Here is a 25,272-nt window from a genome sequence, read left to right as displayed (position 1 = left end):
GGTGAGTGCTGTTGTGATTGTTGGTGAGTGCTGCTGTGGTGATTGTTGTTGTGGTGAGTGCTGTTGTGATTGTTGTGAGTGCTGCTGTGGTGATTGTTGTTGTGGTGAGTGCTGCTGTGGTGAGTGCTGCTGTGGTGCTTGTTGTTGTGGTGAGTGTTGTCGTGATTGTTGTCGTGAGTGCTGCTGTGGTGAGTGCTGTTGTGGTGAGTGCTGCTGCGGTGATTGTTGTGGTGAGTGTTGTTGTCGTGAGTGTTGTTGTGATGTTGTCGTGAGTGCTGCTGTGGTGAGTGCTGTTGTGGTGAGTGCTGCTGTGGTGAGTGTTGTTGTGGTGAGTGCTGTTGTGGTGAGTGCTGTTGTGGTGAGTGCTGTTGTGATGATATGTTACTCCCTGCCCCTTCTCATGCCTTAGGTTCCTGCCATGCAGGGGTGCCCCCTCTTGCCATGCTTTTCTGCCCCTCATTGTTGCTTACAGAGCTCCTTCTGCCTGCAGCGCCTCCTGTCCTATCTCTCCACCAGCCTGCTAGGCCCAGCTCCATGCCACCTCCTCCATGAAGCCTTCCTGATGCCCTCCTCTGGAGGAGACTCTCTCCTGGGAACTTCCTCATCTCTTAGCTTGCACCCTAGTCCTCCCCCATCATCCCTATTTTTCTTCTGCTGGAATTTTGGAAACCTGTGCCCTTCTCTCTCTCACCCATCATTCATGGACTCCTTGAGGGCCAACACTGGACCTTAAGTCCCACAGCAGAGAGGCCAAGCTCTGGCTTCACAGAGAGGGGCTTGGACGCTCCATTTGGTCACTCCCTAAGCCATGAGGTCTTGGGTAAGTTGCTTCTTCTCTCTGAGCCTCGGTTTCCTCTTCTGTAAAATGGGAATAACAAGAATGACCACCTCAGTAGCTGTTGTGAGAATTAAACCAAAGAAAGCTCTTAAAGAACTTAGTATAATGCCTGGCACTCAGTGAGCACTCAATCAGTGCTAGCTTTTGTTATGAAAATTATTGTGGTTATTGCTCCTAGGGAGTGAGTGAAGTCTTCCTGCCTCAGAGGTGGTTTTCAAACCCAGATTGCTTGGCTTGGGAGCTTCTCTACAGCACATGAGCTTCTCATATGCAGATGGGGAAACTGAGTCCAGGGATTCACTGCAAGTTGGCAGCAAAGTCAGGGCTGCTGAGCTTCAGGCCAAGTCAACTTGCAGTGTGATCTTGGCCCCAGTCTCCCTTTCTGTACCTGAGGCAGCAGGATCACCTCTCTCTCCCTAAGAGTGCCTGTGAGCAGCATTCCTCCAGGGGCAGCTATAGCCTCCTCACGCTGTGATCCCTGCTCTCCCAGCTCCTGATACAGCTGTTAACACGTGTAACTTCCACTTCCTGCCTGCCCCTTAAATCACCGGGCCGAGGCACTGCAGTTTCAACAGCCACATATGACTAGTAATTAAGGGGCCTGTTCCGGGGAGGGGAAGTTTACCTTCTGCCGGAGCCACTAAATCCAGCTCCCAGGGGTGGAGAGGATAAAGCATGGTACTGACCTCACACTTGTCAAGGTTTAATGATGCACCTGCAGGCCTGCTCTGGTGGGGTCTGGGACCTGAAGCTGATCTGACTCTGGAACAAGAGGAGACCCCTGGTATGTGAGACACAGAAGGTCCAGGGAGTTGGTGAGGGCCCCAGGGGGCTTCAGACACCTGCCTAGATGATAATTCCAGAAGCAGATGAATCTCTTCAGTTGGCTCAGGAGGGCTCAATGGGCCATCTCATGAGAGGCTGTAGAGAAGGTCCCAAGCCAGGCAATCTGGGTTTGAAAACAAACGCTGCCACTTACTTACTGTGTGACCTTGGGCAAGTTGCTTAACCTCTCTGGGCCTCAATTTCTTCATTTATTAAAATAAGAATACTGGAAATACCCATCTCCTAAGGATTGTGAGGATTAAATGAATTTATATATTTAAGTGCCTGGAGCAACATTTGGTACCTTGTAACTGAAAAATTCATTGCTATTAGACTGTATCCTGGCTGTACTATATCAAAATGAATTTCTAATTTGCATAGCTACCTTGAGGAGATGGAACTCTCTCAGTGCTCCCCCCACAGCAGGTGCACAGTAGATGCTCACAAATATTGCTTGAATCAAAGAATTTGTCAGTGTGAGAAACGAATGAGCAAGTGGTCTGTTTCCAGCCTAGGCTCCGTGTTGCCTTGGAGAGAGGCTGATGACAATCTGCTAGCTCTATTCCCCAGGGACAAGATGCACCAAAAACTGTGCTGCCTGACTGGGTTGTCTGCCTCGTCCAGTCACAATAATGGGTCAGAGGCTTCAAAGGCCTCGCTTCCCTCCCCAGCTCAGGGCCTCAGATCCCCACGGAAGGAGAGTGGCAATCAGAATATTTAGATTCAAACTCTAGCCTTCCTTTTATTAGCAGACTCAGTTTTCTTCTCTGTAAAATGGGGATACAGATCCCCACCCCACTGAATTCCACGACTGTTGGGAGGCCCTTGATCCAGAGGTCCATATGGCTACCACATCGTCCCACACTCAGAGAGGTGGATGTCCCTCTGTTTTCCTGACAGCTTCATGGAGTGGGAACGTCAAGGGCTCTGGTCCCAGAAGACCTGAGCTCCAATCTCAGTGCCACTCACTGCTGTGGGACAGTGGGCATGTCTCCTGACCTCTGTGGGCACTCATACTGAGGCCCCACAGGCTCTGCCCTGCAGGCTGTAGGGGGATTAGAGGGACAGCTGATGGAATGAGCTGGGCCTGTTCCTGGGTGAGGGTGGGCTATGGTCAAGGGCACTTCTTTGCAGAACTGTGTTCAGAGAGGGAGGGAGGGAGGGTTCTAGAAGCCTGTCCAGGAGGCAGTCAGCAGGCTTGGACCTTTGGGGCTGATGCTGGGAAGTGACCGTCCTTGCTAGATGACCCAGTTAGCTTCAAAATGCTCCTCTGAGCCCCAAACCCATCTGTCTGGCCCCTCTCTAAACTGGCGCTCAGCCGGTGACCTCAGCTGGCTGGGAGGCCCGTGGCAGACAGGCAAGCAGCATAGATGTCCTTCCTCCAGCTCCCTGACCAGGTCCAGGCACTCAAGACGACAGTGTCCAGTCTCTGAACATGCTCACATCCAGCTCAGGGGCCCCTGACCACTCCCGCCTCAGTCCTGTGGGCTGCAGCCCCCACTCCAGCCAGCTTGTGGTAGCTCAGCCCAACCAGCTGTCTCAGGCCCCCCACTTCTCATTCTGCTGCCCTTCTCAGAAGCTCCGGCTGGCAGGGAGGAGGCCTGTAGAGGTTCATAGGCCCTGGCCTCTCCACCCCAGCGGCCCATTTTCTGCAGTCACTGGCTGCTGAGTGAGATCACATGGTTGCATTGGAACCTTCTCAGAGGACCATCTCCATCCAGTGCCAGGTCCGCCATGTCTCCACATCTGTTCCCATCTTTCCAATTGGTCCCCATGTCCTGCGGCTTCTGCTTGGAAAGGCCTCTTATGTCCGGCCACTGCATTTATTGTCCTAAGTTGGCTCCTATCGTCTCTGTTCTTCTAACTTCCTGCCCTGTCCTAACAATGATGCCAGCATCTGGGCCAAGCACTTTCTGTACGCCTAAACGTGCCATCTTATTTATTCCTTGAGACAGCCCATGGGCTAAAAAGCATGATTACCTTCAGTTTCCAGAGGAGAAAACTGAGGCTTGGAAAGGAAAAGCCACAGCAAGACGGTGGAGGGGCTGTGATTGGACTCCAGGCTGCTGGCTGCATCCTCTTTCCTGACCACCTTTGCCAGCACCCAGGGTGGGAGGCCACAGATGTCACTGCCTGGCTTTGAGAGCTCCCACAGGGCCATTGTCACTTCTCACAGTTCTGACCCTAACTTCAGCTCCACTGACATTTATAGGGTGAGAGTTGAAGACAAATACATAGGAAGAAAGAACAGCTTTCCCCTTCCAGAGCACTCACTGTGAGCTACGGACACAGCCCTTCACTTGTCTGTTACATTTTATGCCCCAACAGGTGCTACTGTAACCCCCATTCAGCAAAAAGGGACACTGAGGTCTAGGGAGATGAAATAAACTTTCAAAAGCCACGTTCCAGTGAGAGGTGGGGGAGCATAGTGGCTGGCTCCCTGTGCTCGGCAGGCAGCCTGCCTGGGTTTAAATTCTAGTTCTGTGGCCTTGGGCACATTTTATAACCCTTCAGTTTTCACATTTTAAAAATGGATAAAGTAATAACAGAATTGACCTTAGAAGGCTGTTATAAATGATATAGCAGGTGTTAAGCAGAACAGTGCCTGGTATATAGTAAATGCTCAATAAACATTAACCATAGCCAGGCGCGGTGGCTCACGCCTGTAATCCCAGCATCTTGGGAGGCCAAAGTAGTTGGATCATCTGAAGTCAGGAGTTCAAGACCAGCCTGGCCAACATGGAGAAACATGTCTCTACTAAAAATACAAAAATTAGCTGGGCGTGGTAGTGCACATATATAATCCTGGCTACTTGGGAGGCTGAGGTACAAGGATGGCTTGAACTCAGGAGGCAGAGGCTGCAGTGAGCTAAGACTGCACCACTGCACCCCAGCCTAGGCGACAGAGTGAGACTCTGTCTCAAATAAATAAATAAGCAAACATTAACCACTTTTATTATTATTAGTTGCAGAACCTGGTAGAAAAGTCATGTCTGAATCCAAAGCCCATACCCTTAGCCACTCCTCAACTCTCTAAGGAAGTAAACTCCATTTATGGTCAAGCTAATTTACTAGACAGATCATTCTCCAATGGGGGATTATCTGGCCTCCACCTTTTCTAGTTTGGAGGGGCTGCACATCTGCATGTCACTCATCCAGAGTGGTAAGAAGGGGTGCAGACACGGGGAGAGGGCTTGGGGATGGGCTTGTCCAGGCTTTTGCTTGGGGAATAAGAATAGCCCTGGCCTGGTCCTCAGACCCTGGGGGTTTCTGGGGCAAAAGGTGGAAGCTCGTGTTCATACCTTCTCCCCCTCAGTGCTCTGGGAATTCTCTGCAGCTGTGGCCTGGATCCCAGCCAGCCCATGCCTCCCTCTGCAGCCTCCTCGCTTCCCCTGTGGAGTAGCAGCCTGGCTCCCTGGAGTCTGTGGCCACAGTAATCGCCTGGAGCCAGTTAATGTAATTAGCCCAAGTCTGGCAGGTGGTTCATCCACTCAGGCTCTAAGACAGAGGAAGGAGCTGATCATTTTCCACCCAGCAGGCATCCTGGGAAAGGAGGTAGCTGAGGCTCTGAATCTTGCCTTTCTGGGGATTTCCCAGGGATCTCAGACTGGCAGCCTCCCTCCACTGACCTACCCTGCCCCTATGGACCACCATACACACCATTGTGTGGTGGCTCTGCTTGGAAGAAGCCCCACTTCCGCCACAGCTGTCCTGTGCACAGACAGCCTTCTTGAAAGGGGATTCTGCAAACCGAACTCTGCTTTCCCATTGCTGTCCCCCAGAGAAGCACAGTGGTGTTACTTCTGTTGTGCTCAGGCCTACAGGAGATCAGCAGGCCTCTGAGAGGGGTGAGGTCTGCGCTCAGCCCTGAGATCTCCCTAGCTCACTTGGAGGTATAGAGGATTCTTCTTCCCAAGTCAAAAGAGGTTCTTCCAGCCTGGCCAATAGAGTGAGACCCTGTGTCTACAAAAATTTTTAAAAATTAGCCAGGCATGGTGGCACACGCCTATAGTCCTAGCTACTAGGGAGGCTGAGGCAGAAGGATTGCTTGAGCCTGGGAGGTTGAGGCTGCAGTGAGCTATGGTTGCACCACTGCACTCCAGCCTGGGTGACAGAGTGAAAAAGAAAAGAGAGAAGTTCTTGGCACTCCGATTATTGGTCCTGGAAATTTGCTTCTTTTTCCAGAGGGGAGCGCCAGGCTGGGATTCCGGAGAATCACGTTCAAGAATCTGGTCTTAGAAAGCAAGAATCCAGCTCTCCAGAAATCCAAGGTTCTGGCCGGGCCTCCTGGAAGTAGACTCAGCCTTCATCACCCCCAGGACCTTCTGTACTCTCTTTTCCTCTGGGAGCCCTCACCAGTCCCAGGGTAAGTTTCTTTAAAGGGGAAAGGTCAAGAAACTGAACAGGAGAACTTTCTGTGAAACTCATTGCCTAAAGTCACATAGCTGGAGAGTAAGAGCCAGGCTGGAGGTGGCAGATGGTTAGAAAAGCACCAGACGTGCACAGGGATAGACATATAGAGCAGTGAAACAGAATGGCGAGTCTGGAAATAAACTCACGCTTTCACAGTCAATTGATTTTTGACAAGGATGCCAAGATAATTCAATGGGGATAGAATAGTGTGTTCGACAAATGGTGCTGGGACAACCGGACATCCACATGCAAATGATGAAGTTGGACCCCTCCCTCACACCATATATAAAAATAAACTTGAGCTCTCCAGCTCCCAGCCTGAGCGACACAGAAGACGGGTGATTTCTGCATTTCTGTTTGAGTTATCGGTTTCATCTCACTAGGGAGTGCCAAACAGTGGGTGCAGGACAGTCGGTGAAGTGCACTGTGCGCGAGCCAAAGCAGGGCGAGGCATTGCCTCACTCGGGAAGCGCAAGGGGTCAGGGAGTTCCCTTTCCTAGTCAAAGAAAGGAATATTGGGTCAGTCCCACCCTAATACTGCGCTTTTCCAACGGGCCTGGAAAACGGCACACTAGGAGATTGTGTCCCGCACCTGGCTTGGAGGGTCCTATGCCCACGGAGTCTCACTGATTGCTAGCACAGCAGTCTGAGATCAAGCTGCAAGGCGGCAGTGAGGCTGGGGGAAGGGCGCCCGCCATTGCCCAGGCTTGCTTAGGTAAACAAAGCAGCCAGGAAGCTGGAACTGGGTGGAGCCCACCACAGCTCAAGGAGGCCTGCCTGCCTCTGTAGGCTCCACCTCTGGGGGCAGGGCACAGACAAACAAAAACTCAGCAGGAAGCTCCACAGACTTAAATGTCCCTGTCTGACTGACAGCTTTGAAGAGAGTAGTGGTTCTCCCAGCACGCAGCTGGAGATCTGAGAACTCTGAGAACGGACAGACCGCCTCCTAAAGTGGATCCCTCACCCCTGAGCAGCCTAACTGGGAGGCACCCCCCCCCCCCAGTAGGGACAGACTGACACCTCACTCAGCCGGGTATTCCTCTGAGACAAAACTTCCAGAGGAACTATCAGACAGCTGAATTTGTGGTCTCATGAAAATCTGCTGTTCTGCAACCACCGCTGCTGACACCCAGCCAAACAGGGTCTGGAGTGGACCTCTAGTAAACTCAACAGACCTGCAGCTGAGGGTCCTGTCTGGTAGAAGGAAAACTAACAAACAGAAAGGACATCCACACCAAAAACCCATCTGTACATCACCATCATCAAAGACCAAAAGTAGATAAAACCACAAAGATGGGGAAAAAACAGAGCAGAAAAACTGGAAACTCTAAAAAGCAGAGCACCTCTCCTCCTCCAAAGGAACGCAGTTCCTCACCAGCAATGGAACAAAGCTGGATGGAGGATGACTATGACAAGTTGAGAGAAGAAGGCTTCAGACAATCAAACTACTCTGAGCTACAGGAGGAAATTCAAAACAATAGCAAAGAAGTTAAAAACTTTGAAAAAAAATTAGAAGAATGGATAACTAGAATAACCAATGGAGAGAAGGGCTTAAAGGAGTTGATGGAGCTGAAAGCCAAGTTTCGAGAACTACACGAAGATTGCAGAAGCCTCAGTAGCAGATGCGATCAACTGGAAGAAAGGGTATCGCTGATGGAAGATGAAATGAATGAAATGAAGTGAGAAGGGAAGTTTAGAGAAAAAAGAATAAAAAGAAATGAACAAAGCCTCCAAGAAATTTGGGACTATGTGAAAAGACCAAACCTACGTCTGATTGGTGTATCTGAAAATGACGGGGAGAACGGAACCAAGTTGGAAAACACTCTGCAAGATATTATCCAGGAGAACTTCCCCAATCTAGCAAGGCAGGCCAACATTCAGATTCAGGAAATACAGAGAACACCACAAAGATACTCCTCGAGAAGAGCAACTCCAAGACACATAATTGTCAGATTCACCAAAGTTGAAATGAAGGAAAAAATGTTAAGGGCAGCCAGAGAGAAAGGTCGGGTTACCCACAAACGGAAGCCCATCAGACTAACAGCTGATCTCTCGGCAGAAACTCTACAAGCCAGAAGAGAGTGGGGGCCGATACTCAACATTCTTAAAGAAAAGAATTTTCAACCCAGAATTTCCTATCCAGCCAAACTAAGCTTCATAAGTGAAGGAGAAATAAAATACTTTACAGACAAGCAAATGCTGAGTGATTTTATCACCACCAGGCCTGCCCTAAAAGAGCTCCTGAAGGAAGCACTAAACATGGAAAGGAACAACCAGTACCAGCCACTGCAAAAACATGCCAAATTGTAAAGACCATCGAGGCTAGGAAGAAACTGCATCAACTAACGAGCAAAATAACCAACTAACATCATAATGACAGGATCAGATTCACACATAACAATATTAATGTTAAATGTAAATGGGCTAAATGCTCCAATTAAAAGACACAGACTGGCAAACTGGATAAGGAGTCAGGACCCATCAGTGTGCTGTATTCAGGAAACCCATCTCACGTGCGGAGACACACATAGACTCAAAATAAAGGGATGGAGGAAGATCTATCAAGCAAATGGAAAACAAAAAAAGGCAGGGGTTGCAATCCTAGTCTCTGATAAAATAGACTTTAAACCAACAAAGATCAAAAGAGACAAAGAAGGCCATTACATAATGGCAAAGGGATCAATTCAACAAGAAGAGCTAACTATCCTAAATATATATGCACCCAATACAGGAGCACCCAGATTCATAAAGCAAGTCCTGAGTGACTTACAAAGGGATTTAAACTCCCACACAATAATAATGGGAGATTTTAACACCCCACTGTCAACATTAGACAGATCAACGAGACAGAAAGTTAACAAGGATACCCAGGAATTGAACTCAGCTCTACACAAAGTGGACCTAATAGACATCTACAGAACTCTCCACCCCAAATCAACAGAATATACATTTTTTTCAGCACCACACCACACCTATTCCAAAATTGACCACATAGTTGGAAGTAAAGCTCTCCTCAGCAAATGTAAAAGAACAGAAATTATAACAAACAAACTGTTTCTCAGACCACAGTGCAATCAAACTAGAACTCAGGATTAAGAAACTCACTCAAAACCGCTCAACTACATGGAAACTGAACAACCTGCTCCTGAATGACTATTGGGTACATAACGAAATGGAGGCAGAAATAAAGATGTTCTTTGAAACCAACGAGAACAAAGACACAACATACCAGAATCTCTGGGACACGTTCAAAGCAGTGTGTAGAGGGAAATTTATAGCACGAAATGCCCACAAGAGAAAGCAGGAAAGATCCAAAATTGACACCCTAACATCACAATTAAAAGAACTAGAAAAGCAAGAGCAAACACATTCAAAAGCTAGCAGAAGGCTAGAAATAACTAAAATCAGAGCAGAACTGAAGGAAATAGAGACACAAAAAATCCTTCAAAAAATTAATGAATCCAGGAGCTGGTTTTTTGAAAAGATCAACAAAATTGATAGACCGCTAGCAAGACTAATAAAGAAGAAAACAGAGAAGAATCAAATAGATGCAATAAAAAATGAAAAAGGGGATATCACCACCGATCCCACAGAAATACAATCTACCATCAGAGAATACTACAAACACCTCTATGCAAATAAACTAGAAAATCTAGAAGAAATGGATAAATTCCTCGACAAATACACCCTCCCAAGACTAAATCAGGAAGAAGTTGAATCTCTGAATAGACCAATAACAGGTTCTGAAATTGTGGCAATAATCAATAGCTTACCAACCAAAAAGAGTCCAGGACCTGATGGATTCACAGCCGAATTCTACCAGAGGTACAAGGAGGAACCGGTACCATTCCTTCTGAAACTATTCCAATCGATAGAAAAAGAGGGAATCCTCCCTAACACATTTTATGAAGCCAGCATCGTCCTGATACCAAAGCCTGGCAGAGACATAACCAAAAAAGAGAATTTCAGACCAATATCCTTGATGAACATTGATGCAAAAATCCTCAATAAAATACTGGCAAACCGAATCCAGCAGCACATCAAAAAGCTTATCCACCATGATCAAGTGGGCTTCATCCCTGGGATGCAAGGCTGGTTCAACATACGCAAATCAATAAATGTAATCCAGCATATAAACAGAACCAAAGACAAAAACCACATGATTATCTCAATAGATGCAGAAAAGGCCTTTGACAAAATTCAACAACCCTTCATGCTAAAAACTCTCAATAAATTAGGTATTAGAGCTATCTACGACAAACCCACAGCCAATATCATACTGAATGGGCAAAAACTGGAAGCATTCCCTCTGAAAACTGGCACAAGACAGGGATGCCCTCTCTCACCACTCCTATTCAACATAGTGCTGGAAGTTCTGGCCAGAGCAATCAGGCAGGAGAAGGAAATAAAGGGCATTCAATTAGGAATAGAGGAAGTCAAATTGTCCCTGTTTGCAGATGACATGATTGTATATCTAGAAAACCCCATTGTCTCAGCCCAAAATCTCCTTAAGCTGATTAGCAACTTCAGCAAAGTCTCAGGATACAAAATCAATGTACAAAAATCACAAGCATTCTTGTACACCAATCACAGACAAACAGAGAGCCAAATCATGAGTGAACTCCCATTCACAATTGCTTCAAAGAGAATAAAATACCTAGGAATCCAACTTACAAGGGATGTGAAGGACCTCTTCAAGGAGAACTACAAACCACTGCTCAATGAAATAAAAGAGGATACAAACAAATGGAAGAACATTCCATGCTCATGGGTTGGAAGAACCAATATCGTGAAAATGGCCATACTGCCCAAGGTAATTTATAGATTCAATGCCATCCCCATCAAGCTACCAATGACTTTCTTCACAGAATTGGAAAAAACTACTTTAAAGTTCATATGGAACCAAAAAAGAGCCCGCATCGCCAAGTCAATCCTAAGCCAAAAGAACAAAGCTGGAGGCATCACGCTGACTTCAAACTATACTACAAGGCTACAGTAACCAAAACAGCATGGTACTGGTACCACAACAGAGACATAGATCAATGGAACAGAACAGAGCCCTCAGAAATGATGCCGCATATCTACAACTATCTGATCTTTGACAAACCTGACAAAAACAAGAAATGGGGAAAGGATTCCCTATTTAATAAATGGTGCTGGGAAAACTGGCTAGCCATATGTACAAAGCTGAAACTGGATCCCTTCCTTACACCTTATACAAAAATTAATTCAAGATGGATTAAAGACTTAAGTGTTAGACCTAAAACCATTAAAATCCTACAAGAAAACCTAGGCAATACCATTCAGGACATAGGCGTGGGCAAGGACTTCATGTCTAAAACACCAAAAGCAATGGCAACAAAAACCAAAATTGACAAATGGGATCTCATTAAACTAAAGAGCTTCTGCACAGCAAAAGAAACTACCATCAGAGTGAACAGGCAACCTACGGAATGGGAGAAAATTTTTGCAACCTACTCATCTGACAAAGGGCTAATATCCAGAATCTACAATGAACTCAAACAAATTTACAAGAAAAAAACAACCCCATCAAAAAGTGGGCAAAGGACATGAACAGACACTTCTCAAAAGAAGACATTTATGCAGCCAAAAAACACATGAAGAAATGCTCATCATCACTGGCCATCAGAGAAATGCAAATCAAAACCACACTGAGATACCATCTCACACCAGTTAGAATGGCCATCATTAAAAAATCAGGAAACAACAGGTGCTGGAGAGGATGTGGAGAAATAGGAACACTTTTACACTGCTGGTGGGACTGTAAACTAGTTCAACCATTGTGGAAGTCAGTGTGGGAATTCCTCAGGGATCTAGAACTAGAAATACCATTTGACCCAGCCATCCCATTACTGGGTATATACCCAAAGGACTATAAATCATGCTGCTATAAAGACACATGCACACGTATGTTTATTGCGGCACTATTCACAATAGCAAAGAGTTGGAACCAACCCAAATGTCCAACAACGATAGACTGGATTAAGAAAATGTGGCACATATACACCATGGAATACTATGCAGCCATAAAAAATGATGAGTTCATGTCCTTTGTAGGGACATGGATGAAACTGGAAAACATCATTCTCAGTAAACTATCACAAGGACAAAAAACCAAACACCGCATGTTCTCACTCATAGGTGGGAATTGAACAATGAGAACTCATGGACACAGGAAGGGGAACATCACACTCCGGGGACTGTTGTGGGGTGGGGGGAGGGGGGAGGGACAGCATTAGGAGATATACCTAATGCTAAATGATGAGTTAATGGGTGCAGGAAATCAACATGGCACATGGATACATATGTAACAAACCTGCACATTGTGCACATGTACCCTAAAACCTAAAGTATAATAAAAAAAAAATAAATAAATAAAACAAATAAACTTGAAATGCATCATAAACTTAAATGTAAGTGCTAAAACTATACAAACTCCTAGAAGAAAAATACAGGAGTAAGTTGTGACACTGAGTTAGGCAAAGCCTCCTTAAATAGACACGAAAAGCACAAGCGACAAAAGAAAAAATAGATAAACTGGATTTCATTGACATTAAAACATTTTGTCCTTGAAAGGACACCATGAAGAAAGTAAAAAGACAATCTGCACAATAGGAGAAAAATATGCAAATGATATACCTGATAAGGGACTTACATGTAGGTCAGATAGAGAACTCTTACAACTCAATCATAAACAGACAAATAAGGCCATTAAAAATGACCAAAGTCTCTGAGTAGATATTTCTCCAAAGAAGATGTCCAAATGGCCAAGAAGCACAGGAAAGGATGTACAGTGTCATTGGCCCTGAGGGAAATGCCAATCAAAGCCACAAAGAGATATCACTCCACATCCACTAGGATCCACTAGGATGGCTATATTTAAAAAGACAGATAGTAACAAGTGTCGACAAAGATGTGGAGAAGCTGAGATTCATATGCAGCTGGTGGGAATATAACACAGTGCAGCCACTGTGGAAAACTGTCTGGAAGTTTCTCAGAAGTTTAAATGCAGAGTCATCATTTGACTCAGCAGTTCTACTCCGAGGATACATACCCAAGAGAACTGAAACTACATGTTCACACAAAAACTTGTATGAATGTTTATAGCAGCGTTGTTCATAATAGCCAAAAAGTGGAAACAACCCAGATTTCCATCCACTGATGAATGCATAAACAAAACGTGATCTATCCATACATTATTCAGCATTGAAAAGGAATGAAGTACTGGTACCTGCTACAATATGGATGAACCTTGAAGACATTATGCAAAGCAAAAGAAACTAGCCACAAAAGACCACATATTGTATAATCTCATTCATATTAAATATCCAGAACCAGCAAATCTATAGAGACAGAAAGGGTGTTTTTGGCTGCCTATGACTGGGAAGAAGAGGGACAATGTGGGGTGGTGCATAACTGCTGATGGGTACAGGGTTTCTTTGGAGGACAATGAAAATGTTCTGAAATTGATTGTGGTGGTAGAGGCACAACTCTGTGAATATGCTAAAACCACTGTTTTGTAAACTTTAAATGAGTGAATTGTATGTTATATGAATTGTATCTCAATAAAACCATATTTTAGAAAAAAACAAAGGGCCAGACATGGTGGCTCATGCCTGTAATCCCAGCACTTTGGGAGGCCGAGGCGGGAGGATTACTTGAGGTCAGGAGTTCAAGACCAGCCTGGCCAACATGGAGAAACCTCGTCTCGACTAAAACTAGAAAAATTAGGCAGGCATTAGGTGGTGTATGTCTGTAATCCCAGCTACTTGGGAGGCTGAGGCAGGAGAATATCTTGATGCCTGGAGGCAGAGGCTGCAGTGAGCTGAGATTGTGCTACTGCACTCCAGCCTGGGGGACAGAGCAAGACTCTGTCTCAAAACAAAACAGAGCAAACAGAGCAAACAAACAAAAAAACACAAGGAAAATGCACCAGGCACACTTAATAAAAATCAGTAGAACATACTGAGAAAAGACAAACCAACCAGAAACGTCATGTAAAGTTCATTAACATCTGTTCTTTGGGGTGGAAGCTGTATTTCCTGGCTCCAGACTTGCAAAGCATATGGTGTGGTTTGTTGCCACTCTGGTCTCAGGTTCCAAAAGTCTACTTCATCTGCTAACCTCACTTGGAAGCTTCCAGAAGAGAGACAGCGATCCCAAGATAGAACATTTTATTAATGTGTACCAATACTTTATGAGTCTTGGCTTCCTCACTGGTAAACTTCTAGAGGAGCAGAGAGGTTAACGTGCAGGATGGCTATATACCCCTGCCCTGCCACACACTGGCTGGGTGATGTAGGGAAGTGACATTACCTCTCAATTTCTTCATCTGCTAAAGAGAAAGTGATAGTACTCACCTTGCAGAGCTTTTGTGAGTGTTCAGTGAGTTAGCACAAGAAGAGTTTAGCACAGCGCCTGCATATTAGTCAGTGCGCAACGAAGGGTGACCCACGGGTTTGGGAGCAAAGAGTGTCAGCTTCAGAGTCAGACAGGGAATCTTGGTGTGCTACATCCTAACCAAGTTACTGCTGTGGGTTGAATTATGTCCCTGAAGATGATGTGTTGAAGTTCTGACCCACAGTCCGTATAAATGTAACCTTATTTGGAAATAGGGTCCTTGCAATTGTGCTAAAGGTAAGATGAGGTCACACTGGATTAGGGTGAGTCCTAATTCAATGACTGATGTCTTTATAAGGAGAAAATCTGTTGAGGTGGCCGCAGTGTCTCATGCCTGTAGCACTTTGGGAGGCCAAGGTGAGTGGATTGCTTGAACTCAGGCATTTGAGGCCACCCTGGGCAACAGAGCAAGACTGTCTCACACACAAAAAAAATAAAAAATAAAAAAGAAGAAGGGGGGGGAGGAGGGAGAAGGAGAAGGAGACGAAGAAGAAGAAGAAGAAGAAAAGAAGAAGAAGAAAAAGAAAAGAAGAAGAAGAAAAAGAAGAAGAAGAAGAAGAAGAAGAAAAGAAGAAGAAGAAGGAGGAGGAGGAAGAGGAGGAAGAAGAGGAGGAGGAGGAGGGAAAGGAGGAGGAAAGAAGAAAGGAGAAGGAGAAGAAGCAGAAGCAGTAGCAGGAGCAGAAGCAGAAGCAGAAGCAAATCTGAACACAGGGACAGGAACACAGAGCCAGAGGGAGAAGGCCATATGATGAGAGAGGCAGAGATTCTACGTGATGCATCTATAAGCCAGGGAACTCCAAGGATTGCTAGCAACACCAGAGGCAAGGGGAGGGACAAGGAAGGATTTTTCCCTTGCATGGGGAGCATGGCCCTACTGACACCTTGATTTCAGGCTTCTCGACTAGCACTGTGAGACAATACATTGCTGTGGTTTTAAGCCACCCAGTTTGCAGTAATTTGCTATGGGCAGCCCCAGAAACTAGTTTCCTCCTCTGTACCATGAAGCTATTTCCCTTAGAGAATGTGAGTCCAGGGAGCAAGGACCTTGTCTTATTGTCAGTGTATCCACAGCACCTAGAATTGTGCTTGGCACCTGGGGAATGCTCAGTAAGTCACTGAATCACTGGCATGAATGAGTGAAGTCCATATAGCTCACCTCTTTTGAATGTTACCTTCTCAGAGAGGCCACATTGACCTAGAACAGCCCCATCCCTGATGGGTTTTTCCTGACATTGCTTTACCACCCACTGACATCCCATTTGTCTCCCCATCTCTTCACTTGCTCATCTTCTGCCTCCCCTACTGCACGGTCTATGAGGACCAGTTTTTTGTTTGTTTGGTTTTTTTTTTTTGTCCTCCTTGTTCATTGCAAACTCCAGTGTACACAACAGTGCCTGCAATGTACTAGGTGCTCAATAAATATATGTTAAATGAATGAACATACAAATGAATAAATGCAAATTAGAATGCCCATGTATGTGGGCATCCAAGTCACCTTATAATATATTTGAACAAAAAAGACATTCTGATATGCTCTTTTACCAGAAAGGAAACTCAATACTAGACTGTCCAGGTCAAAAGTAGACACTAATTGGGGTTTGGACCCAGGTCTGCTGGACTCCAAGTTCAGTGCTCCTTTCAGAGGGTTTGAGAAGTGGGGGAGGTGCTGGATAGTAGTGGATGAGAGAACAAAAAATGGGGATGGGGACAGGAATGGAGGCAAGGGCACAGACATTCTGTGTTCCTCCCAGACTCCTACATGTCCCTAAAGGCAAACAGCCCCAGCCATCCATCAGAATTCGTTGTTGTTGTTTGGTTTTATTGGTTTGGTTTTGTTTCATTTCTGGAGACAGGGTCTCACTGTTGCCCAGGCTAGAATGCAGTGGCGTGATCTCAGCTCACTGCAGCCTTTACCTCCCAGGCTCAAGTAATCCTCCTACCTCAGCCTCCTGAGTAGCTGGGACTACAGGCACGTACCACCACAGCCCAGTTAATGTTTTGTAGAAACGGGATTTCGCCATGTTGCCCAGGCTGGGCTAGAACTCCTGGGCTCAAGAGATCCACCCACCTCAGCCTCCCGAAGTACTGGGATTACAGATGTGAGCCGCCATGCTAGGACCATCAGAGTTTTTTTAGCAACCTAGTTAGGCTCGGTCTCAAGGAAGTCCCCACTCTCTGCACTCTGTCCCCACTCCAGTGCTTGTTTGAGGTTTGTGTGACTCATGGATTTTGGGTCAAGGGGAGGGAAATTTCCTTTGGGAGTTAAGGCTGTTGTATAAGTACCTGCTCTGGGCTCAGGCAGACCAGGTGGGACGCCCCGCTCCTACCCACCCTGCTCTGTCACTCACATGGATGTGCCCCTTAAACTCTCAGAGCCTCTGCTCCATCATCCGTAAAATGGGGATGACCAGGCCCACATCCAAGGGCTTTTGTGAGGGATTAACTGTAGGTTGAACACTGAGCTCAATGCTGGCATGCAGAGGGTGGCCTTGCTTTTCAGCTTTGGGTTGAAAGGGCCCAATTCAGTGGCAGAGAAACCCTGCCCCTTGGCATTCCAGAGGAGCCAGAAGTGCAGAGTCTTTTAACTAACTTCGGTGAGGATGGGGGTGGGGTGCCTGGCTCTCACAACATTTAATTGATTGTAACAGCGCACCCTTAACACACTCCCTCCCCCCTAACCTGCACCCCCAGAAGAACCTTCAAAATCCTTCCATGACTGTGTATAATGCTGGGTCCCTGGGGCCCAGCACACAACTTTCAAATTGGCTTACAATTTATCTGCAGCTCAGATAAAAACATTTTAATGACTGTGTGCAGCATACACCCTTGGTGTCACCCACGGGGCTCCCAAATGTCTTTCCCCACCACATAGTGGGATGTTATAGGCGTGAAATTACAGCTGCACTCGTGTTTTCATCTTCACCCGGAGGCCTCTGGAAATGGCCACGTTAGAATGTGCTGGATGTGGATGTGTGGATGGCAGACCGGGGTGCTGGGCTTTCTGGCGGAACTGCTCTGTGCTTTGAGGCAGGTGGGCCCTGGGCCGTCCCCAGCTCCTCAGCTCTCCTTCTCCCCACTGTTCTGGGAGCTTCCCATTGACCTCCAAATTGGGGAGGGTCTGTCTTGCCCCAGTTTGGCTGCAGCAGCCCTTAGGGTCCCATGTGGCACAAAAGAGAACCCAGCGTTCAGTGACCTCCGCTCCCTTGAAGGGAGGGTCTTTGTGTGTGAACACAATGCCACAGATGAGCTGAAGCAATGAGTCAGTTTTAATTTTTGAAAGCTGCCCTGAAACACTTGAAGGAGACCTTCACAGAGATTGGTCTAATTGTGCCTGGTTCGTAACTGACCCTACTACTATTTGTCATAAGAGATACTATTTATTGATCATCCAGAATGTGCCAAGCCTCAGGCCCAGAACGTTCTGTTCTATAGATTATCTCACTTAACCTTCCAACCTCGGCCAAGTCCCATGCCCCTCTGAGCCAGGTCTGTGCAATGGGCTCACTGTGGCGCCTGCCTTCCAGGCCCATGTGGTTGATGGGTTACAGGAGATGCTGTATGAGAAACACTCAGCCACGCCGCCTACCCCGGCCCTCCGCTCACCATTCAGGACCTTGGTGAGCTACAGAAGCCACGCTGCTCTGGCATAGAGATAACCCCCACCCTATAAGGCCTGGAGCAAATTTCTTCCCTTCCCTGGGTCTCAGTCTCTTCATCTGTGAGTTAGGGATAATAGTAATCCCCCACGCTCCGATCTGCAGTGAGGATTGGGTGATGTCTTCCATGTGAAAGCCCCTGTGAAATTGCTCAGATCGGGCAAGTGTGGGGCATTGCTGTCATTATGACAGTTGGGATATATCCTGGCTCCTTCCATAGGTGCATGGTGCCAGGACTCGCAGACCTTTGGGGAAGAAGCCCAGAGAAGGTGAATAAGGAGAGAGCCCTGTCCCTGCCACTCCCAGAGACACTCCCTGGCTTCCAGGCAGCCGCGGTGCATGAAGCTGTGTTCCTAGAGCAGTCATTCCTCAGACTAGTGCAGGGCTCTTTGGAGCTGTGAATGGGGGGCTTCTCTTTGCTGGGGCCAAAACCAGGGGCAAGAGGGAGGCAGCCACAGCTGTGCCCAGGAGTAGGCACACCAGAAACAGTGATAATAAAAACAACAGCGTCCAAGTAACTGAGCTCTTCAATGATATTCTTGACGGGGTAGGTGTTCTGCAAACTTTATCTACTTTAAGCCTCACAGCCACCCTGGGAGGGAAGCATCCTTATCCCTATTTTACAGATGGGGAAATTGAGGCCCACACGAGCACACTCCCTTGCTCAGCAGAGACCATCAGGCCAGTTGTGCAACCTGAGTGAGTCCCACGAAATCGCTCTGTACCTCAGTTTCCTCACCTAGCGGATGGAGTAAGGGACTCACAAGTGTCAGAGCTGGGAGGGAGTGTAGGATTATCTGGTCAACCCTCTGATAATACATGATATGGTTTGGCTGTGTCCCAACTCAAATCTCATCTTATATTGTAGCTCCCACAATTCTCATGTGTTGTAGGAGGGACCCAGTGGGAGAAAACTGAATCATAGGGGTCGGTCTTCCCTGTGCTATTTCTCATGATAGTGAATAAGTCTCACAAGATCTGATGGTTTTATAAAGGGGAGTTTCCCTGCACAACTTCTCTTCTCTTGTCTGCCACCATGTGAGATGTGCCTTTCACCTTCCACCATGATTGTGAGGCCTCCCCAGCCACGTGGAACTGTGAGTCCATTAAACCTCTTTCTTTTGCAAATTGCCCAGTCTTGGGTATGTCTTTATCAGCAATGTGAAAATGGACTAATACAGTACAGATGGGGCAAATTGAGGCCACAGAAGGAGAATAACCTGCTCAGGGTTCTTTGGCAAAGTAATGGGAAGTGTGGGCCTCATGGAGGGATGGTTTTTGAGGACTCTGGCTTTGCTTGAAGGCACCTTAGATTGAGGCCTTAGCGCAGTGTCTTCACTGCCTCCAGCAATGTGACAGAGCTGGCCCTGGAGTCAAGATGCCTGAGTCCCGGCCCAACACTGAGCTGCCTGATAACATAGGAGGATTTTGTGATCTTGGCTGTGTGACTTTAGGCAAGTTGCTTGCTTTCTCTGTGATCCATTTCTGCATCTGCAAAATGGAGTTAATGCTAGTATGTACTCTCGGGTTGGTTGTGAGGCATAATGACATAACACATGTAAAGCACTCAGCTCAATAGCTGCAGAGGGGCCTTCCCTGAGTCCCCACCCTATGGTAGCAGCCACCCACCTGCAGTCACTCTTTATCCCTTTACTCTGCTTTATTTCCTTCTAGCATGTTGCAGGCTGTTTTTGATTCATCTATGCATGTGTTTTATGCTTGTCTCCTGCAAAATCTCTACAGATAAGCATTTGTCCTATAAAAATTTTGGGTCCATTCCCTGCCACCTCATAGGTAGGTGCTCAATACATTGTGATGCATAAATGATTGCTTAAGTACACGTCTCTCATCAGACTGGGAGTTCCTTGATGGTGCAAACTGAGTACTGTCCCTCCTAGGTTCCCTGGTGTGGCCAACCCAGGGCCAGGCACCCAAACGCTGCTAGCTCCTCTATCAGAGGAGCTGAGTGGTGCGTGAGTAACTGCGAGAGAGGGGCTTTTCCTAGCAATGCCACCTCCTGCATCGTGGCTCCATTGGAAAGCCAGAACTACCACAGGCTGTGCTGCAGGAATCGATGTCCCCCTGGAGGTCTGGCCTTTGGAGGTTTTCAATTTCCCCAGAAGCAGCGGCTTTCAGCGAGGCCTTTATGCTTTCATTGATTGCCTGTGTACTGCAAGCTTTGTTTCCCTGATAAATATTACTGGATAAGAAAACCGGAAAACACAGAGTCTGGAGTCAAGGCCGAGTCCCCAGCATCCTTGCAATAGAACCAGAATCCAAAGGTGTGTATCTGACAGTAAATTAGAGCCAGTGGGGGCTTCTGAGAATGTGCAGAGCAGCATTCTTGTTTTACACATGGGGAAACTGAATCTGGGATGGGGATAGACTTACCTAAGGACCCAGCCAGCCAGAGATAGACACCCGTATTATTACCTCCATTTTACAGGTGCATAAATGGAGGCATGGGGAGAGGGTGAGAACCCAAGAGCTCTGAATCCCAGCCCTGAGCACTTTCTAATTCATCTCCAGATCCTATGCCATCTCCATTAAGGCCTCAGGAGGTGCAGGGGGATCTTTTGGCTGAGGGACAGAATGGTTCCCTCTGCAGCAGGTGTGCGTCTCGGCTGAGGTGCTATCCTTCACTCCCTGGGGAGGGTCCTGTTGGGGTACCTGTGCTGGGAGAAGGGGACCTCCTGAGGGGAGGCCCATGGGGGGCAAGACTTCACAGGTCACACCTTGGCTCAGCCTGGTCTGGTTGCCCCTCCACGACAAGGGCAGGAAAGGGAAGACACCAGCACAACAGAACTTCTGGTGGATGGTCCCTAGGATGGCCGCTCTGTGCACGCACGTGTGCCTGTGTGCACACATTCACACACTCACACTCAAACACACTCGTCATCCTCACTGCGACGCCAGGGGCCAGTGGCCCTGCACTCACCCATGACGTTGAGGAAGATGTTGCCCGATGCCAGGACCACCTTCTCCCTGGTGGCGCGGTCGTAGATGCCCACATGGCACTCATAGGGACCATTGTCCGAGATCCGGACCTCGGGCAGCCTGGGGAAGGCAGAAGACAGGGTGAGGGCCCATCATCGTGGGGCTGGGTGAGGCAGCGCTCAAGGAAACTCATCATGATGCCCACAGGTGCAGCCTCCACTAACAAACACATGCCTGCGTGCTGGGCTGGGAGGAGGGGAGCATTTATGGAACACTGACCGTATGCAGACACTGTGCTCGGCATCTCAGATAGTGAAGGTGTGGACTGTGTTCAGCCAGAGCCCAATTTGTGCTCAGCGGGTCCTGGAGCAGTTATTTAGCCTGTCAGCTTCCATGAGCCTGGGATGGTGCCCACTTCCAGGGAGCCATGAGGATGGCATAGGTGAAGAGGTGTGGGCATTTAGTGTGTCACTGCATGCAGTATGGGCCCAAAACTGTCACTGGAGGCATCGGCTCCCTCTTTCCTCATGATGGCCTCCACATAGGGTCCATATTCCCATTTCATAAACAAGGAAACTGAGGCTCGGGACAGAACTCAATTGCTAATAAGAACCAGTATGGAAATTTGAGTTTCTCTCTCCACACCGCCATGCTGCCACTTCATGCCCAGTCCTGAGATCACGGAAGAGAAAGACAATAAAATTCAGGTCCCCAAGGAGCCCCCATCCCAGTGGACAAGGAGGTAGAGAAGCTGATCTGGGTTCCACACTCACATGGAAAAGCGTGAGCTTATCTGAGCTCAGATTGGGGAGCAGCCACTTCCACCTCTGAGGTGGTCGGGAGGGTGTCTCAGAGGAGGCGATCCCTGAGGATGGGGGAGACTCCCTCAAACCTGCTTTCAGACTTTTCTCCTGAAAGTCCAGAGAGTAAATATTTTAGGCTTTCTTGCCCTTTACAATTGCAGTTCAATCCTATCCTTGCAGCACAAAAGCAGCGACAATCGGTGCATAAACAAATTGGTGCAAATGTGCTCCAATAAAACTTTACTTATGATCATTTAAATTTGAATTTCATATAATTTTCATTTGCCATACAATATCCTTCTTCTGTTTTATTTCTCCAACCATTTCAAAGTAGAAAAAGTATTCTCAGTTCACAAGTTGTGAAAAAATAGGTGACGGGCTAGATTTGGCCTGCAGGCAGTAGTTGGATGGCTCATGTTCTAGATCTTTCTATAGCATCTACAGGGTCAGACCATGTGAAAATGAGTTGGTATGTTGTTCTCTCTCCCCATGGAAAATGCAAGCAGGGAGGCTCTTTCCTCCCTTCTATATTGAAAAGAGCCTTGACATGAAGTCAAAGAGAACCAGGTTCCAATTCTGCTCCTACTGTTTGTAAATCAGGGGACCTTGGGTAAGTCAGTCCCTCTCTCCTGGAGACTCCATTTTCTTTCCTAAACAGTGCTACTTCCTGTGACTGCAGTGAAGATTAAATGCAATGATGTCACTGCAGGACTTCTGTAAGCAGGACCGTTGCACCCAAATGGACAGAGGGGCCATTCTGTGTTGTTCCTGGGTCCTGTGAAGCTCTGTGGGGAGAGGGAATTCCTGGCAAGTGGAATCTGGACACTTGGATGGGAAGGAGCCTTGGTCTGGAGTTGCAGAGGCTGTCATTGCTGCATTGGGGAAATATGTCTGTCTTCATGCGAGTTCCAGCCTATTCTGGCTACAACTTAGAGGGACTGGGGTTCTGTTTAAGTCTTAGAAGTTCTCAAGTCATAGCAGAAAACTATGGGAAGGGATCCATACCCATGGACCTACCCCACTAACCTGCCTGACAAGGACCCCACTCGGGACAGGAAAGAGCAGCTGTTGGTTGGCGCTCAGGCTCTTGGGCGTGTGACCCATCTGCCACCCCTGAAAAGGGAGGTTCTTTCAATCCAGTTCTTCATCCTCCCTTCCACCTCCTGGACACACTTCCCACTTTGCTCTCCCACCTGCTTCTGCAGAGCAATGTAACCTCAGCTTTGCTCTTTTCTTCTCTCCTTTTAGCTACCTGCTCCATCTTTGTCTTCTGGCTCCTTTTCCCCTGTGACTCACTGTCCCCCCACACCTGGGCTGCCAGCCTCTTTTTCCATCACTGTCGTCTTACTGAGCTGAGCCAGCCCATCCCTCCCACCACCCAGCACACATTAGCATAAACAAACACCTTCATTTACATAGAACACACAGAGGTTGACATCTGGTCTACCGACTGTCATGGAAGGACTTAAAGAATGGGAAGCTTTCCATCAGGGGGGACTTTGTTGAGAAGACACCGTCCCCCTCCACTCCCTCATCTCAGAAGAAAGAGCACAGTGACATGGGAACAGCATGGGACCAGTCTCCCCTCTGGGAATGATTTTCTTTGTTTGTAACTCAGCTAGACTGAAAAAATAGCCTCTCTACCGGGCACCATTACTGAGTGACAGTCACCTGGAGTGACATATTTTAGATTTAAAAAAAAAAAGGAGACTCAGAGAGAGATGGCATGACTTACCCAAGGCCCCATGACTTACAAACAGTAGGAGCAGAATTTGCACTTGGTGACACTCATAGGTGTTGGTTATAGAGACAACCTGCTTAAATGACTTTTGTAGGTGACAGGAGTGCAGGTGGCAGGTTCAGGTGACAGCTCTGTAAAGAAACAGGCTCGGGAGACATGTGTAGCTGGCAGCTCTCCAGGTGAGGTAATAAGATAATAATAACATGGTTGACACCCAGGCAGATACGTGCAGGTAACCGCCACCTAGGTGATGGCTGTAGAAGATGTGTTTATAGGATAGTGACACAGGTGTCATGTTTAGGCAACCGCTACCCGGATGACATGCTCAGGTGATAGTAACGTAAGCAATATGCTTATGACACCTCACAGGTGGTATAGAAGACGGCTCGGGGTACACCTGGATTGCTGCTGTAGGAAAAAGGCAGCTTCTCACTGAGGACTATGTGTGCAGCCCCAGATGCTCCTTCTACCATCGACTGAAGGAGCAAGCCCAGGTTCCCTAGTTCCTGGAATGTCCAGACCCATCCTCCACCATTAGCCCAAGGCACACTCTCGGGCACCCTCCTTGGCATCTCCCATTTCCACACCCTCCAAATACAGACAGTGACCAAGTCTTGGGTGTTCTACTCCTAATAGATCCTGAACCATCCACTTCCCTCCGTCTCCACAGTCAGCATCTCTTCCCACCTGGAATATGGAGGCAGAGGTTTACCAGGGCTTTCTGTCCCTGGTAATCTCCCTCCTGATCCATTCTCCAGGTAGAATCCAGATCTTTTCAAACGTAAATGAGATGAATGGTACTCCTCTACCTAAGTCCCATCAAAGGCTCTCTCTGCTTTTATGACAAAGACACTATACGAAAAACATACTTGCACACACATGTTTATAGCAGCACAATTTGCAATTGCAAAAATATGGAACCAGCTCAAATGTCCATTAATCAATGAGTGGATTAAAAAAACTGTGGTATATATCTATACCATGGAATACTATTCAGCCATAAAAAGGAACAAAATAATGGCATTCACAGCAACCTGGATGGAATTGGAGACCCCTGTTCTAAGGGAAGTAACTCAAGAATGGAAAACCAAACATTGTGTGTTCTCACTCATAAGTGGGAGCTAAGCTAGGAGGATGGAAAGGCATAAGAATGATATAATAAACTTTGGGAATTTGGGGGAAAAGGTGGGAGGGGGTGAGAGATAAAAGACTACAAATTGGGATAGGGCATACTGCTCAGGTGATGGGCACACCCAAATCTCACAAATCACCACTAAAGAACTTACGTAACCAAACACCACCTGTTCCCCAATAACCTATGGAAATACAATAAAATAAAATGGAGAATATAAAAATCTCCCAAATAGAAATAAAACTGTAAATTTTAAAATATGAAACAGCAATATCAATTTGATAAAAATATTTTAAAAGGTAGTAACATGTGCCAAAACCTATTAAATGCAGAACATCAAAATTGAACCCTAATGTGAACTATGGATTTCGGGTGATAACGATGTATCCATGTAGGTTAATTGATGGTAACAAATGTGTCACTGAAGTGTAGGAAGTCAATGGTGGCAGAGGTTGTACATGTGTGGGACAGGGGCAGGTGGGAACTTTCTGTACTTTCTGCTCAGT

At 47.0% G+C, this 25,272-nt stretch overlaps 1 protein-coding gene across 2 annotated transcripts in view; it reads right to left on the bottom strand.

The window, feature by feature from the left end:
- The window catches only part of IGSF21 (immunoglobin superfamily member 21), a 276,852-nt gene that overhangs the window by 33,657 nt on the left and 217,923 nt on the right, over positions 1 to 25,272 (bottom strand). For both annotated transcript variants that reach the window (XM_030805089.1, XM_030805091.1), the window contains one exon: positions 21,092 to 21,210. In XM_030805089.1, the coding sequence (XP_030660949.1) occupies positions 21,092 to 21,210 (119 nt within the window). The remainder of the gene's footprint in view (positions 1 to 21,091; positions 21,211 to 25,272) is intronic.

The sequence above is a fragment of the Nomascus leucogenys genome, chromosome 24 (assembly GCF_006542625.1).
Source record: "Nomascus leucogenys isolate Asia chromosome 24, Asia_NLE_v1, whole genome shotgun sequence".
In the NCBI taxonomy this organism is placed as follows: domain Eukaryota; kingdom Metazoa; phylum Chordata; class Mammalia; order Primates; family Hylobatidae; genus Nomascus; species Nomascus leucogenys.
Note: the sequence above shows the minus strand (reverse complement) of the source record. Positions and strands in the feature narration are given on the sequence as shown.